This window comes from Nycticebus coucang, chromosome 3 (assembly GCF_027406575.1).
Source record: "Nycticebus coucang isolate mNycCou1 chromosome 3, mNycCou1.pri, whole genome shotgun sequence".
In the NCBI taxonomy this organism is placed as follows: domain Eukaryota; kingdom Metazoa; phylum Chordata; class Mammalia; order Primates; family Lorisidae; genus Nycticebus; species Nycticebus coucang.
Window position 1 is genome coordinate 25302046 of NC_069782.1, and position 15712 is coordinate 25317757.

The window sequence follows — 15712 nt, forward strand, 5'->3', positions numbered from 1 at the left end:
GCCTATTGTCTCCATTGCTTTTTAACATTGTAATGGAAGTTTTAGCCACCGCAATTAGGGAAGAAAAGGCGATCAAGGGTATCCATATAGGGTCAGAAGAGACCAAACTTTCGCTCTTCGCAGATGATATGATTGTGTATCTGGAAAACACTAGGGACTCTAGTACAAAACTCCTAGAAGTGATCAAGGAATACAGCAGCGCCTCAGGTTACAAAATCAACATCCATAAATCGGTAGCCTTTATATACACCAACAATAGTCAAGTTGAAAAAGCAGTTAAGGACTCTATCCCATTCACAGTAGTGCCAAAGAAGATGAAATATTTGGGAATTTACCTAACAAAAGACGTGAAAGATCTCTATAAAGAGAACTATGAAACTCTAAGAAAAGAAATAGCTGAAAATGTTAACAAATGGAAAAACATACCATGCTCATGGCTCGGAAGAATCAACATTATTAAAATGTCCATACTACCCAAAGCAATATATAATTTCAACACACTCCCTCTTAAAGCTCCACTGTCATACTTTAAAGATCTTGAAAAAATAATGCTTCGTTTTATATGGAATCAGAAAAAACCTCGAATAGCCAAGACATTACTCAGAAATAAAAACAAAACAGGAGGAATCACACTACCAGACCTCAGACTTTACTACAAATCGATAGTGATCAAAACAGCATGGTATTGGCACAAAAACAGAGAAGTGGATATCTGGAACAGAATAGAGAACCAAGAGGTGAATCCAGTACTTACCATTATTTGATCTTTGACAAGCCAATTAAAAACATTCAGTGGGGAAAAGATTCCCTATTTAACAAATGGTGCTGGGTGAACTGGCTGGCAACCTGCAGAAGACAGGAATTAGACCCACACCTTTCACCATTAACTAAGATAGACTCTCATTGGATTAAAGATTTAAACTTAAGAAATGAAACTATAAAAATACTAGAGAGTGCAGGGAAAACCCTTGAAGAAATCGGTCTGGGCAAGTATTTTATGAGGAGGACCTCCCGGGCAATTGAAGCAGCTTCAAAAATACACTACTGGGACTTGATCAAACTAAAAAGCTTCTGCACAGCCAAGAACACAGTAAGTAAAGCAAGCAAACAGCCCTCAGAATGGGAGAAGATATTTGCAGGTTATATCTCTGACAAAGGTTTAATAACCAGAATCCACAGAGAACTCAAACTCATCAGCAAGAAAAAAAACAAGGGATCCCATCGCAGGCTGGGCAAGGGATTTGAAGAGAAACTTCTCTGAAGAAGACAGGCGCGTGGCCTTCAGACATATGAAAAAATGCTCATCATCTTTAATCATCAGAGAAATGCAAATCAAAACTACTTTGAGATATCATCTAACTCCAGTGAGACTAGCCTATATCACAAAATCTCAAGACCAGAGATGTTGGCGTGGATGTGGAGAAAAGGGAACACTTCTGCACTGCTGGTGGGAATGCAAATTAATACATTCCTTTTGGAAAGAGATACGGAGAACACTCAGAGATCTAAAAATAGATCTGCCATTCAATCCTGTAATTCCTCTGCTGGGCATATACCCAGAAGACCAAAAATCACATCATAACAAAGATATTTGTACCAGAATGTTTATTGCAGCCCAATTCATAATTGCTAAGTCATGGAAGAAGCCCAAGTGCCCATCGATCCACGAATGGATTACTAAATTGCGGTATATGTACACCATGGAATATTATGCAGCCTTAAAGAAAGATGGAGACTTTACCTCTTTCATGTTTACATGGATGGAGCTGGAACATATTCTTCTTAGTAAAGTATCTCAAGAATGGAAGAAAAAGTACCCAATGTACTCAGCCCTATGAAACTAATTTGGGGCTTTCACATGAAAGCTATAACCCAGTTACAACCTAACAATAGGGGGAAGTGGGAAAGGGAGGGGAGGGAAGGGGGTGGTGGGTAGAGAGAGGGGGATCGGTGGGATCACACCTGTGGTGCCTCTTACAGGGGTATTTGCGAAACTTGGTAAATGTAGAATGTAAATGTCTTGGCACAGTAACTGAGATAATGCCTGGAAGGCTATGTTAACCATTATGATGAAAATGTGTCAAAAGGTCTATGAATCGAGTGTATGATGCCCCATGATCATATCAATGTACACAGCTATGATTTAATAAAAAAAAGAAAGAAAGAAAAAATTAGCCAGGTCTGATGGTGAATGTTTGTATCCCAGCTACTCTGGAGGCTGAGGCAGGAGGATCACTTGAGCCTAGGAATTTGAGTTTGCAGAGAGTGACAGTGATAGCGTTGTATTCTAGCCCTGGCCAGAGAGCAAGAGTCTGTTTCCCCACCCCCTAAAATAATTATGTAACTAATCCACCCACCAACCTAAGGCTCCAGAAAGAGTCCTTAGTTCTTCACTGGCTTTTGCACCACTCTAGGACAAAAACAGTTATCACATGCTTACACTACAATAGGAAATAAGTTAACTAACCAAAAATGTTGTTCTGGATTATGTCTTTAAGTGCCTCTGTAAATCTAACACATTATTAATGTTCTAGGCTTCTATCCTCTTAATGATAGCCCAGGATGCATCTGTTTCCTAATTCTGACTCTGTAATCTCCTCATTTCATTTCTCCCATGGCCCAACCTCCTCATTACATCTCTTCACAGTTTGGAATTGAAGACTGGGCCCCTGGTCTTCCCCAAGTCATGGCCCTCTGGCATTCTCCTGTTATATCTGCAGCCTCCACTCAAACCCTCCACTCCAGCATCACTCATCCACCCCTGCTGCCTGAACAACTTGCTACTTTCTCGCCTCTGTATCTTTCAAACTTCCACCAAGAATGTCTCCTTCCTGTTTCCTCCCCTTTCTTAAGGAATAGTAACTCTTTCAAGTCTAAATCTTACCTATTTGGTGAAACCTCAAGATTCAAAGCCATTTTTCCTTAAATGCCTAGAGACTTAGTGGTCATCACACTCATATAGAAATATTAATGAACAGCAGGTGCATATACCTTGTCTTAGGTGTCCCAGTTTTCATTTTATTATAAGCAAGTTCCATTTCTTTGATTCAAGTTACTACCATGGTGCTTTTAAATAGGAGGTACTCAATAAATGCTGTTTTAGAGTAAAATCAATAAATATCTACCAAGCATTTTTTTGGTGAGTTTCCACTAAACACTAATGAGAGTATGGACAGTAGGCTCTTGGTAAATGTCTGAATATTTTAAATTTAATTCAATAATTAACTGCTGAATATCAAGTATGTGAATTTATTCTCCAGATGCTATAGGTAATTAAAAGATGAATAAGATACAGGTCCTGGCCTCAAGAATTTTGAAATATCGAAGAGAGTACTAGAGGGAGAGAGGGAGGGAGAGAATATTACATGCAGTTTTTTTACAAAGTGTTACTGGAATTCAAAAGGAAAAGAGCTCGCAAGAGAGTTCAGGAACTCAGAGAGGGTGATACACAAACTTTCAGGGTCAGTAACAAACGATTTATTCCCTGGTTAAAATATATTAATAGCCAGCACCAAAACTCCTCTTAGGATTTTCTTTATTTATAAATAGAATTTAATGGACTATTTGGGTCTAAAAGAATGGGCCCAAGGGTCGGGTCTGGATGGAAAGAACAGTTCAAAGGGAAGTCTAATTTTCTCTCATGAGAAAATGGGAGGGATTTGGGGAACGAAGGCAAAAAGTGTTTCCAAAACAGGGGAAGAGAGGATTAAACTAGTGGTGGGCTGCAATCTATTCACTCCCGATTGCAGGAGCTGACTGCACTCATCTTGTCCCAGGTCCATCTTTAGCAACATCTAGTTAGTAGCCTAAAGTCAACCATAATGGTAATATTTTCACCATAGATAGAAACTGCAAATGCCACAAATCTGGATTGGTGTGAGGGGTGCTGGGAGCCAATTGTAAAGCATTTACCAGCACATAGCTGACTGGGTGCCATTGGATGAGAGGCCAAGAAATATTCTAAGCTCCAGATGCCAATATTCTAAACTGTTTGCTTTGCCTCAACTTAAACTTTCCTGTCTTCCCAGTTTCCAGTGAGGTCCACTACAGAAAGAAAGGCCTTGGGTAAACACTGTAGTAGGCATTTGCCTGTCAATAAATGCATGTGTCTGTAAACATTCTATGTTTGTAGAACACAGAATAGGGCTGAATTTGATAGTGGAGTTGAAGAGGCACAGAACAGGGGACACATTTTCTAAATGTTGAAATGATCCATGTACAAAAAAAAATTCAACAAGAGTGAGAACCATGCAACATGGGTGACCAGGGAAGTGAGCAGAACGAATGAGGGGCTTGAGGGCCCCACTCCACATGGTGTTCCAACCAGCTGCATGTGAATAATAGACAAAATCTTCACTGACCCTGGATTACAGGACTTATTGTAATTTAGTGTCTGTCTGGGCTTGTTAATTCAACTGCCTGTGCATAAAAATTACTCACATACCATCATGTCCATAAAGGTCCTCAGACATAAATTCATAGAACTTCAGAAAACTGGTTCATTTGGCCTCCTCCAGGAAGCCAGTCTGTCAGAAGTGGTGATTTCCAGGCTGACTGGTGCTGGGTAAGCCTTGTTTCTAGGTATAGCTGTTCTCACTTTACTGTGGCCCAAGCATAGTAACCGGCTCTTTCTCTTTATAAGGATGAGTAAGTTATTTTTATAGCAGTGTACCAACACATTAGAATCAGCTTATTATTATGAGTATTAGAATCAAATTAATGTGTGACAATATCCTTAATAGTTCAAGACTATCAACTGTCTTAAAAGCTTGCACATACCTTAAGGATTCTTGCTTCTAGATTTCTGACTAGGTCTTGGCAAATTCCAGAAACAAAATATTGGTATAAGGCGAGGAGAGGCAGCACCTATCAGGAGAAAAACATTCTTCATTTTAAAATATATTTTATCAAGTTAATAACCTAATAATCAAATTTAGCCAAATATTAAATTTAGAAAATGTTATATAATATACTAATTGATTTTCCAGACTAGGAGATTATACTGTTTGGTATAATTGAAATGATCTGCCTGGAATCTTCTTAATAATTTTATCAGAACTTTCAAATGCTACCAGAGACTTACAGTTCCAAGTAGATGCCATTAAGCACCCCAAACCTAGGTTTCACATCCCCTTAAGCATGAAAAAGTTAAAATCCAATTGATTATCTTCCTTGAAAAAAAATTAACTCAACATAAATGTATAAATCACTGTAGCCTATGGAAAATTTCAGCAAATGAGCTATCAAATAAATGCAAACTTTAAAGAAGGAGTGCCCAACCTGGACCCACGGGCTGCAAACTGATTTTGTAAGGACTTTTTTTGATTGTCTGTGGTGTCTGATACCACAAAAAGTATGCAAGGACCTGCTTTTTGCTTATCAGCTTTCCTTAGTGTTTGTGTATGTATATTTATTTATTTATTTATTTATTTTGAGACAGACTCTCACTATGTCCCCCTGGGCAGAGTGCAGTGGCGTCACAGCTCACAAGTCTCCAACTCCTGGGCTTAAGCGATTCTCTTGCCTTAGTCTCCCAAGTAGCTGGGACTACAGGCACCTGCCATAACGCCTGGTTATTTTTTTGTTGTAGTTGTCATTGTTGTTTAGCAGGCCCGGACCAGGTTCGAACCGGCCACCCTCGGTCTATGTGCCTGGCGCTGAAACCACTGTGCTATGAGCGCTGAGCCAGTGTTTGTGTATTTAATGTGTGGCCCAAGACAGCTTTAGTTTTTCCAATATGTAGCAGAGGCAATAAAAACATTGGACACCCCTGACTTAAAGCAAAGGAACTCAATCCATGTCCCCTAACTCCTACTTATTCATTTGAATGTCAGCGGCCATTTGTCTTCATTTAGGATTTTATTGTCAGCATAAAAATATCTGTAAAAGTCTACTGTGTGTTAGGTTCTGTTGAATGAGAACAAAACCTAATAAGCCCTTGCCTTCGCCTTAGCACATATTCTACTGATTAAAACACGAGCTTAGTCTCCATGTAATATTTTTACTTTTCTAGAATTAACTCCAAAGCTCAATTGCTCTTGAGGTCTCCTGAATATATATAAAGGCTTATAGACCATCAATATTTCAACTGACCTAGCTACTGTCCATCCAGAGAAAGGTGTTGAGGGGACAGTTTTGTCCAGACATTGGAACAGCTCCTGACCTCAACTCAAATCTGAAGCTTAGTTCCTGCAACTGTATCCTACCCTGCCAAAGGGAGAGGGAATGTTGGGATCCCCATTTAACAATCTATTTCCCATGGTTTCCTCCCTCTGGGTCCCACAGCAAATTTTATATTCCACACAAGTCTCCTTAGCCACTGGGCTTCTTCTGGAGAAGGTTAATGTAATACAAAACAGAAACTGTTTACTTCTTCCAAGTTCAGCTAGGGAACCTCTAGTTGTCAGTCAACTGGCAGCTACTAACATCAACTGCTTTCTAAAGGGATTAAAACTAGTTTTAAATGATTTCAAACATAATATAATACATTTTTCTACAATTATGTCCTGCAAACATGACACAGTTCTTTGTTCTACAATTAATGCAGCACAAAACATTAAGAGCTGGCAATTACCTTTGAGATTGTTTCTTTTCTTTAGTAAGAAATAGAAACACACTGTTTTATTGCTGCCAATTACTCAATTATTCAGAAAAAACATCAATTTCTTAAGCTTTAGAGAAGAAAAGTTTTCATTTCCTTTCCAATGCAGTGATATGTATGACATATGAATCTGATAAGGCAGCTAAAGATTACCCAGAAGATAGAACCATTTTCTCAATCCAGAATAAATCTCTTTAACATTTATTTTTATTAATAAACAATTTCTTGCCAAATCTGCCAAGTATTAAAAGCATTTCTCAACTTCTTCACTTTAATACATGGTTTTATAATTTAACAGTTAATATCAGGGGGCAACAATTATGTTCAATAAAAAGAGAGAGTTGAATTTAGAAGAAGAAATATGCCAAGAGAAGTTTAAAAATATTGGAAATAAAAGAATGGGATGAAAATTATGAAGGAAGGAGAAATAAGCAGAAGAGGAGAAAGAATAGATACTAAGAAGCAAACAGAAAAAAAAGATATTAAACAAAAAAACGAGGGGAAGAGCAGAAAGGAAGAAAATAGACAAAATAAGATGAAGGAGGAAGATATAAAATGACCAACAGTTAGAATATACTGATTTGTTTTTAAAATGCAACAAACTTCAAATTTGTGACATCTACTGTGATTAAGGAAAGAAAAGCTGTGTTTTGACTCACGGATATCACTGGACAATAAGAAATGTCTGTCTTTTTACCTAATAGAACCTGTTATTCTCTGAGATGCACTCTTGTCAGAGAAAAAAACAAGTGACACAAAGATAAACTTTTCTCAATAAAGAAATACTCTCATGGTTTGGTATTGACACAAAACTGAACAACTTAATGCAGTGAGTTACTAGTAGACTAGATTCCCATGTTTAAGATCATAAGATCAGACACATCTGATCAATTTCACCAACTGTCTGAAATATACATTCATGTTTGTGTATATAGTATATATGTGTGTGTGTAAGATAGAAAAAAAAAACAAAATCAAATAGACATTGCTTTGTATCAAAAAGTGCAAACAAATAAAATAATCAATACATTTTATTTTGAAGTCTAGATAAGAATCTTAAATATGTAGAGTTTAAAACTTAAACAAGAACTGACCAAGAATGGGAGAAGATATTTGCAGGTTATGTCTCCGACAAAGGTTTAATAACCAGAATCCACAGAGAACTCAAACTCATCAGCAAGAAAAAAACAAGGGATCCCATCGCAGGCTGGGCAAGGGATTTGAAGAGAAACTTCTCTGAAGAAGACAAGCGCGTGGCCTTCAGACATATGAAAAAATGCTCATCGTCTTTAATCATCAGAGAAATGCAAATCAAAACTACTTTGAGATATCATCTAACTCCAGTGAGACTAGCCTATATCACAAAATCCCAAGACCAGAGATGTTGGCGCAGATGTGGAGAAAAGGGAACACTTTTGCACTGCTGGTGGGAATGCAAATTAATACATTCCTTTTGGAAAGAGATACGGAGAACACTCAGAGATCTAAAAATAGATCTGCCATTCAATCCTGTAATTCCTCTACTGGGCATATACCCAGAAGACCAAAAATCACATCATAACAAAGATATTTGTACCAGAATGTTTATTGCAGCCCAATTCATAATTGCTAAGTCATGGAAGAAGCCCAAGTGCCCATGGATCCACGAATGGATTACTAAATTGTGGTATATGTACACCATGGAATATTATGCAGCCTTAAATAAAGATGACTTTACCTCTTTCATGTTTACATGGATGGAGCTGGAACATATTCTTCTTAGTAAAGTATCTCAAGAATGGAAGAAAAAGTACCCAATGTACTCAGCCCTATTATGAAACTAATTTAGGGTTTTCACATGAAAGCTATAACCCAGTTGCAACCTAAGAATAGGGGGAAGGGGGAAAGGGAGGGAAGGGTGGGAGGAGATGGGTAGAGGGAAGGGGATTGGTGGGATTACACCAGCGGTGCATCTTACAAGGGTATATGTGAAACTTGGTAAATGTGGAATGTAAGCGTCTTGGCACAGTAACTGAGAGAATGCCAGGAAGGCTATGTTAACCAGTGTGATGAAAGTGTGTCAAACAGTCTGTGAAGCTAGTGAATGATGCCCCATGGTCATATCAGTGTACACAGCTATGGTTTAATAAAAAAAGAAAAGAAAACAGTGGTGAGAGGGAAACATTTTTCACTCTATGTCTTTTGGAACGATTTGATTTTTAAAACCATGAATATGTTAACTTATTCAACATTCCTCTTTCCAATAAAATAAAAAATAAAAGTGTATGCTAAAAAAAAAAAAAAAAAAACTGACCAAAAGAACATTAGCAACATTTGAGAAGCATGAAGTGGGGCAAAAATATCACAGTGATTAAGATTTGTTGATTTTACAAATTACTTACCATTAGATTTTGCTTAACAAAATGCAGTTCACGTATAACATAATACAGACTTGCAACCACGGAGCAAATGTCAGCCCTGAATCTATCTGAAAAGAGGTGCATGCCTGGGAGAAGCTGGGTGATTTCATACTGAGCATAGCAATGTTCAGCTTTGGGGTGAGGAAGCGTGGTTCTAAGCAAACCCTGAAAAGGAAAACAAGTTGCAATAAAGAGCTATGTGTTTCATTTTCAATGATGAAATGTATATTACTTTCCAAAGTGCTCAGTGCCTGCCTAGCACACTAGGCTCTGAAATAAACGGTACTTATCATTTATATTATCATCATTATAGGTTCCAAATGCTTTTATCACTCAAGAGGGGCTTTTTAAATTCCACGGTAGTTGGATACTTACTATTTTCAAAGAAATTATCATTACATTAAATTATCATTTGTTGAGGGTCATTTCTATGTTGAGCACTGCTAGTAAATTCTTCATAAACATTATCTCATTTAGTGTTCATTTAACACATTACGAGAAAGGATTACTATCTCACAATTAATATAATTGAGGCTTAAACAATTAACTTACCTGAGGTCCACACAGCTAATGATGACCAAAAAAAAGATTCAAAGTCACATCTACTTAACTCAAAAATCTATGTTCTTTTCCATTATACCCAACTATAAGTAGAGGAAATGACAACTTATTTTAGAAGTCTAAATCAGACAGAGGTTAAGTCCAAACTTATAACATCTACTTAACTCGAAAATCTATATTCTTTCCACTATACCCAGCTATAAGTAGAGGAAATAACAACTTATTTTAGAAGTTTAAATCTGACAGAGGTTAAGTCCAAAATTATAATTGCATTAACTGAAAACATGATTTGTGTAAGCTGACCAAGATTTCTTGGGTAATTTATATGATCAACATTGTACTAGATAGATATTGTGGAGACAAGATGAATAGACAAAACTAAATTTTACAATGCATTCAGGAGTACTTCTTTTGTTATCTCAGTAATTAACATTTCCTGTTGACAAATGCATTATAAACTTATTTTATGTATCAGGAAAGAATTTCAGTCAGATTGTTTATTACGAGTATGAAGCATCCTACTCTAAAATACTACGCAGTTGTTGAAATTTTCAATTTCACAAATTTGCTTTAAAATCATAAAAAGAATTTACAGGCTTTTTAAATATATCCCACCAGCTAAGTTTTATTTCAGGTGTGGTATCACTTAAGAAATTGTGTGCACATATGCAAAAAGTTAAATATATTTTTTTAAATCACATTTTTAATAAAACATAAACAGCATTATCTTTAAGAACAAGGAGAATCAGAAAGTGAAATGCAATGTGAGGAGGCAGAGTCAGATTGCCACTTCCAGTTCTTCCTTTGAAGCATAAGCAAGAGGCATAGGAACATAAGTAAACTGAAAAGTCTGGCCTTACATAAAGGGAATCCCTTCCCCCAAGACCTTAGATTTCATAAGCTATCAGACTCCTCTGGTACACAGAACAAGGGTGTCCATCCTTCAAAGTAGGGAGAAACTTGAATAGACTGCAAAGGCCCCTGGCTACCTCTCCACATCTCAAAATGTCTTGTATCTCAGATAAAGGCTCCTTTCTTCTTGAGTGAAGTCAAACCAAAATCCTGAGAACTGTAAACACACCTCTTCTGTAGTCTTCAACTTACTTTTCACCTTCATCATAAGATATATTTTACATGATGTAACCAAGCAAAACTTAATTTAGAGCTCAGGTAACCTGGGACAAGTGTTTGGAGTCTGACAAGATGGCTTCACATTCCTTACCAGCATCGTGATCTTACTAAGGAATGCAGACTCAGTTTCTCTACCTGTAAAACTCCCTCTTCCGCAGTCTACAGGAGAAAACTAACTCTGCCGCATATTAAAGGTAAAGGTGCCACAGGGGGTCAGCCAGCCAAAGAAAGACAGGCTTGTGATTCAAGGTTCATGCTGTTTTCCTCCTACCTGTGAGTTTTATGAATATGACAAACTACTGTACTTTTCTTTTATTGACTAAATGTATGCTTTAGAAAAACATATATAAAGTTACCTGAAAGAGTAAGGCTGACAAAATGCAACAGTTGGTTCTTTTTTTAACATTCGATGTCTGAATAAATCTAAATAAGCATAACAAAAATAGTTATTAGCAGACAGCTTTCCAAAAATATTCTGATATCAATGTGTCTGTAGGCACATGTCTAGAATTTTAAAAATACAAGAAAAAATGTAAGAAAATATAAAGAAGAAAATAAAACAAATCTACTCATAATCCTTCCAACTAAACACAATTACTAACAATTCCTTTTATGTAGTTTTATACACATAGGAACAAATACAAACACACATATTAAGACTAGAATTATGCAATATATATACTACTTTATAAACAAATTTGCCACTCACACACGTAATGAACTATGTCATAATTTAAAAGAACTTTAATATTTTATCATATGAATGTATCATAATATAAAAATAACAATCTACATTTCGTTTTTTTCCAATGCAGAGGTAAACAATTGTACCTGCATTTTTCAGCACTTATCCCATCAGTTCCATTGGAGGGAGGTATAAAATTAAAAGTTTTGATGAGTATAGTTAAATAATTCTATAAGATTGAAGCAATGAATTTCCTTTCTAGCTATGTATTATGGAGCTAAGTATCTCCAGCAAAGATCAATGTCTGTTCATCTACTACTGTCTTATTTTACATCCCTTAGAAGAGTTTGAGTTTTTTTTAATATTGGTCTTAAAATTCACATTTGCATCTATGAGCTGCATTACTCCCTAAGCCTTACTTAAATAAAGCCAGTCAGCTTCACTCTATTAATGACAATGCCTGAGTTCAGCTTCTCCGTGTGGGTGTGCAAGTGTGGTGTTCTGCAGTGGGGAGAAGGTTCCTCTGCTCATGGAGTTCAGAAAAACAGCCAAAGCCTTTGTAGAATCACATCTCCTGTGGAAGTCAGACTGCCAGCTGGGCAACCAGGAAATGACTTTCTGCTCAGTGAAAACCCCTAGGTACTAATTCCAGAGGCTCAGAGAATCAGGAGCTCAGGAGTGTGATGACTGATCCTTTCCAAGCTGTGAGCCTTCCTTGGCTTTTATGCTCCCCACTGCCAAGCTCTGACAAGTCATTAGCTCAGACTTCTTTGCGGAGAGTGTATATGTCTATGGATGAGCTCTATCCCAAGAATGCAAAAGATCAAACTTGACAGAGGTTTAAATCTTTGATACTAAATCTTTTCAAAGTGGTACTTTCTTACCTCCCCTGCCCAAAGATGATAATTTTCTGAAAACAATGTGATTACTAGCCAGGAAGACTTAACTTTTTAAAATTCAATCTCTAGCTCTAAACACTAGGCTACCCACCCCCCAACACACACACCCTATAGATAAGTTAAAGAAATAACTGGAGAGGGGAAGGAAACTTGTGCTTCTACTCCCACCATATTTTATAATTTTTCATGTTAATTAAATTTTTGAGTGCTGGCTACATATAAACCATTGTTACAGACATTTAATATGTTATGTGTGGTAGACTGAATAATGCCCCCCCCCAACAAAATATTCATTTCCTAATTCCCAGAACCTATGAATATGTGACTCTACAAGGCGCAAAAAAAAAAGTTTGCAGGTATGATTAAATTAAGGATCTTGAGATGGGGAAGATTATATGTCATTATATGACAAGGATCCTTATAAGAGAAAGGCAGGCAGGTCAGAATCAGAGAAAGAGATGTGAGGATGGAAGCAGAGGGGAGAGGTAGAGGGCAGGAAGAGGGAGGAGGAGGGAAAGAGAAAAAGAGGGGGGGGGAAGAAAGAGAGGAAGATACTAGTGTTGGTCTTGAAGACAGAAGTCAGGGCCATGAGCTGAGGCGTGAGGGAGGCCCCTCGAAGCTAGAGAAGACGAGGAATGGATTCTTCCCTGGAGCCTCCCAAGGAGACAGCCCTGCTCGTGCATTGATTTTAGAACTTCCGAGACAATAAATTTGTGTTGTGTAAGCCACCAAGTTTGTGGCAATATTTTGCAGTAAGCAATAGGACATGAATACAGTGTGTAATAGGCCAAATTGTATACCCTAAAAATTCGTGTGTTGAAGTCTTAACCGCCACTAAACTCAAAATGACTATACTTGGAGACAGCGTTTAAAGAGGAAATTAAGTTAAAATGATGTCATGGGGTGGGTCCTAATCCATGTTCTTAAATAAGAAGAGGAGATTATGACATTGACATGCACAAGGGAAGGCTGTGTGGGAGCCCAGTGAGGAGACAGCCATCTTCAGGAGGGGCCTCAGAGGAAAACCAGTCAAGCCTGAGTTCTCAGACTTCCAGCCTCCAGAATCACGAGATCACAGCTTTCTGTGGTTTAGGCCACCATGCTATGGTACTTTGTTACGGCTGCCCAGTAAGCAGATCAGTATGTCACGTAATTCTTACCACTTGGGTATACAGATGAGGTAAGGCTCAGAGAGGACATGGATCTTGCCAAGAGGCATGGTTTCTAGGACTAGGACACTCTTGAATTAGGCCTGGATTGGCACCCCTCTACACTATTGTTCTTGTTCCCACACCAGCTGCTCCTTCACTCACTTGTACATTCAACAAGTAGCTACTGAACTCTGATTCCAGGTCAGGCACTTGACTTCCATCAACAAATAAAGCAAACACCTGTGCCCATGTGGTGCTCATTTTTCGGGAGGTGGGAGATGTTACACGAAGAGGAGATGGTCATAAACACTAAACATCACAAATAAGCAACTGCACAGCCCTCTGTGATATGAATACAACTATCCAAGAACCCAGGTGCCTCTCCAGGGCACCCACATAGGAAGCCAGAGCTGCGATCTGCCTCATTCCGACCTCACACTCACTGTGCTATCTTTGCTGATATGACTGCTCCTTGTAAACACCCCCAAATGCCAACTTTGGACAGAAACTCTTCACTGTAGTCTTGGAAGCCAGGAGGTGAAGAGCCGTTTGTGGCATTGGTGAGTGACGGGCCAAGCTCTTTCCATGTATAGAGCACATCTGGCTTTCTGAATAGGCCGTCAAGAGCTTGACACCAACACTTAAAAGCAGCCCTGAAACAGAAACAGAGCATCAATCAGGCAGTGGGTTTTCGGAGACCTGTTAGTAAATCTGTCTTCCAAAAGGCAAAGCAAGTACACCACAGAAACACACTGACTGACACAGGAGAGAACAAATCTGTCCATTCAGCATTCACAACTGTTTTTCTCAGGTCACATCAGATTCTCCGTCACTTCTCCGTCACAAGACGGAGCACTGTAGCATCATTGAAGCATTAAAATGTATGAAAGATAATATTTTTTTCACAATAATTAAAACTTCTTTCTAACAAACAAGTTTCCCTTGCTGTACTGATTCCCAAAAATCTACCTTTTCTTTTCTGCGAAGACGAGAAGACTCCCAAGAGAATGCAGTGCCTGAACTTTAAGACTTCTTTGATTGCTGGCTTGAAGAACATCTATATTTTTAATCAAGTAAAAGAACAAATGTCAGTTCTTGGAAAAATATTTTCCTTATATTTGCAAGAATATTTTCAACTGCATTATTCCTTAACCGTGTAGATTGCTAGAAGTCAACTTCAAGTTAATAGTGCCTTCAAAGGTCACATGCTGTATATGTGCAGAGAGCAAGCAACCTGTGCTCTATTTGAACACAGAGGACTGAGAGAGTGGATCTAACAGGCGGTAACAAGGAGGCTTCCTGGAGAAAGTGGAATAAAAGGCAGGCAGGGAGAGAGGATGGAGAGAAGCTCAGAAAAGACGTGTGAGGGGAAGAAAAGGATGGGTCTGTATGTGAATGACAGGTGGGATTGCAGCATGATTTTTCTGGAGAGGGAGAACGGGGAGTGTCACGAGAGTGGTACTGGTCAGATGCTGGAGGTCTCGAATGGCAAGTGGAGAAATATGGATGTAATCCTATAGCTGATGGGGAGGCTCAAAGGGTTTATTTTTTAGCAGAGATGTGACAAGATTACCACATATCAAATGTTTCCTTTTACCTAAATACAAAAAAAACAAAAACCCTTAATATCACATGAATTTTCTTTTCTTTGTTTTTTCTAATAAATGCATGGGTTCAGGAATGTGTTGCAAAAAAAACCCAACTGACATGAGAATGGTTTCTAATGAGGACAGTGCTGTCCCCTAGAGGGTATGTTAGAAATATAGGGCATCACCTGGTAATTCATAAGTTGATACCAAAGACACCAGATGACCTGCAAGGCACGGAAGCTTCCTCCACAGTGAAGGAAAAGATAAGAAACTGTTTATACCTAACTAAGACTAACTTCATTTACACATGAAAAGGGCATTTTTGCATGATTTCTAAATGCCCTGAGTTTTCCAGAAATGCAGCTATCCTAATACTTTCTTATGTTCAGAACTTTACCAAGATTTGCCATTTTAGAGAATCATGTCACAAAACTTAACAATGCTGACAGCACTGTGGTCACCAATACAATATGTCTGCATCAGTTTGTATTTGTAACTAGCATATTCATGGTGATTCTATATTCTAAATATAAGCATTTGGCCACTTTTTTATATCTTCTAATGCCCAGCCTTTACACATTAACACACAGATTCCTTTATTATAAAGTGATGTTGTTGTATTTATCCTTTAGTTTGTATTTTGGCTTCATAGTGATTCTTTTTTCAAAATAATAAGTGTAAGAAGAATATTTTAAG

General features: G+C 37.9%; 1 protein-coding gene across 1 annotated transcript in view; it reads right to left on the reverse strand.

Moving 5' to 3' along the window:
• Positions 1-15712, reverse strand: part of CFAP54 (cilia and flagella associated protein 54) — a 339644-nt gene that overhangs the window by 136898 nt on the left and 187034 nt on the right. Inside the window, exons 42-46 of the mRNA XM_053586325.1 lie at positions 14397-14484; positions 13871-14080; positions 11049-11115; positions 8983-9165; positions 4780-4866 (exon numbers count right to left, since the gene is read on the reverse strand). Coding sequence (XP_053442300.1) covers positions 4780-4866; positions 8983-9165; positions 11049-11115; positions 13871-14080; positions 14397-14484 — 635 coding nt within the window. The remainder of the gene's footprint in view (positions 1-4779; positions 4867-8982; positions 9166-11048; positions 11116-13870; positions 14081-14396; positions 14485-15712) is intronic.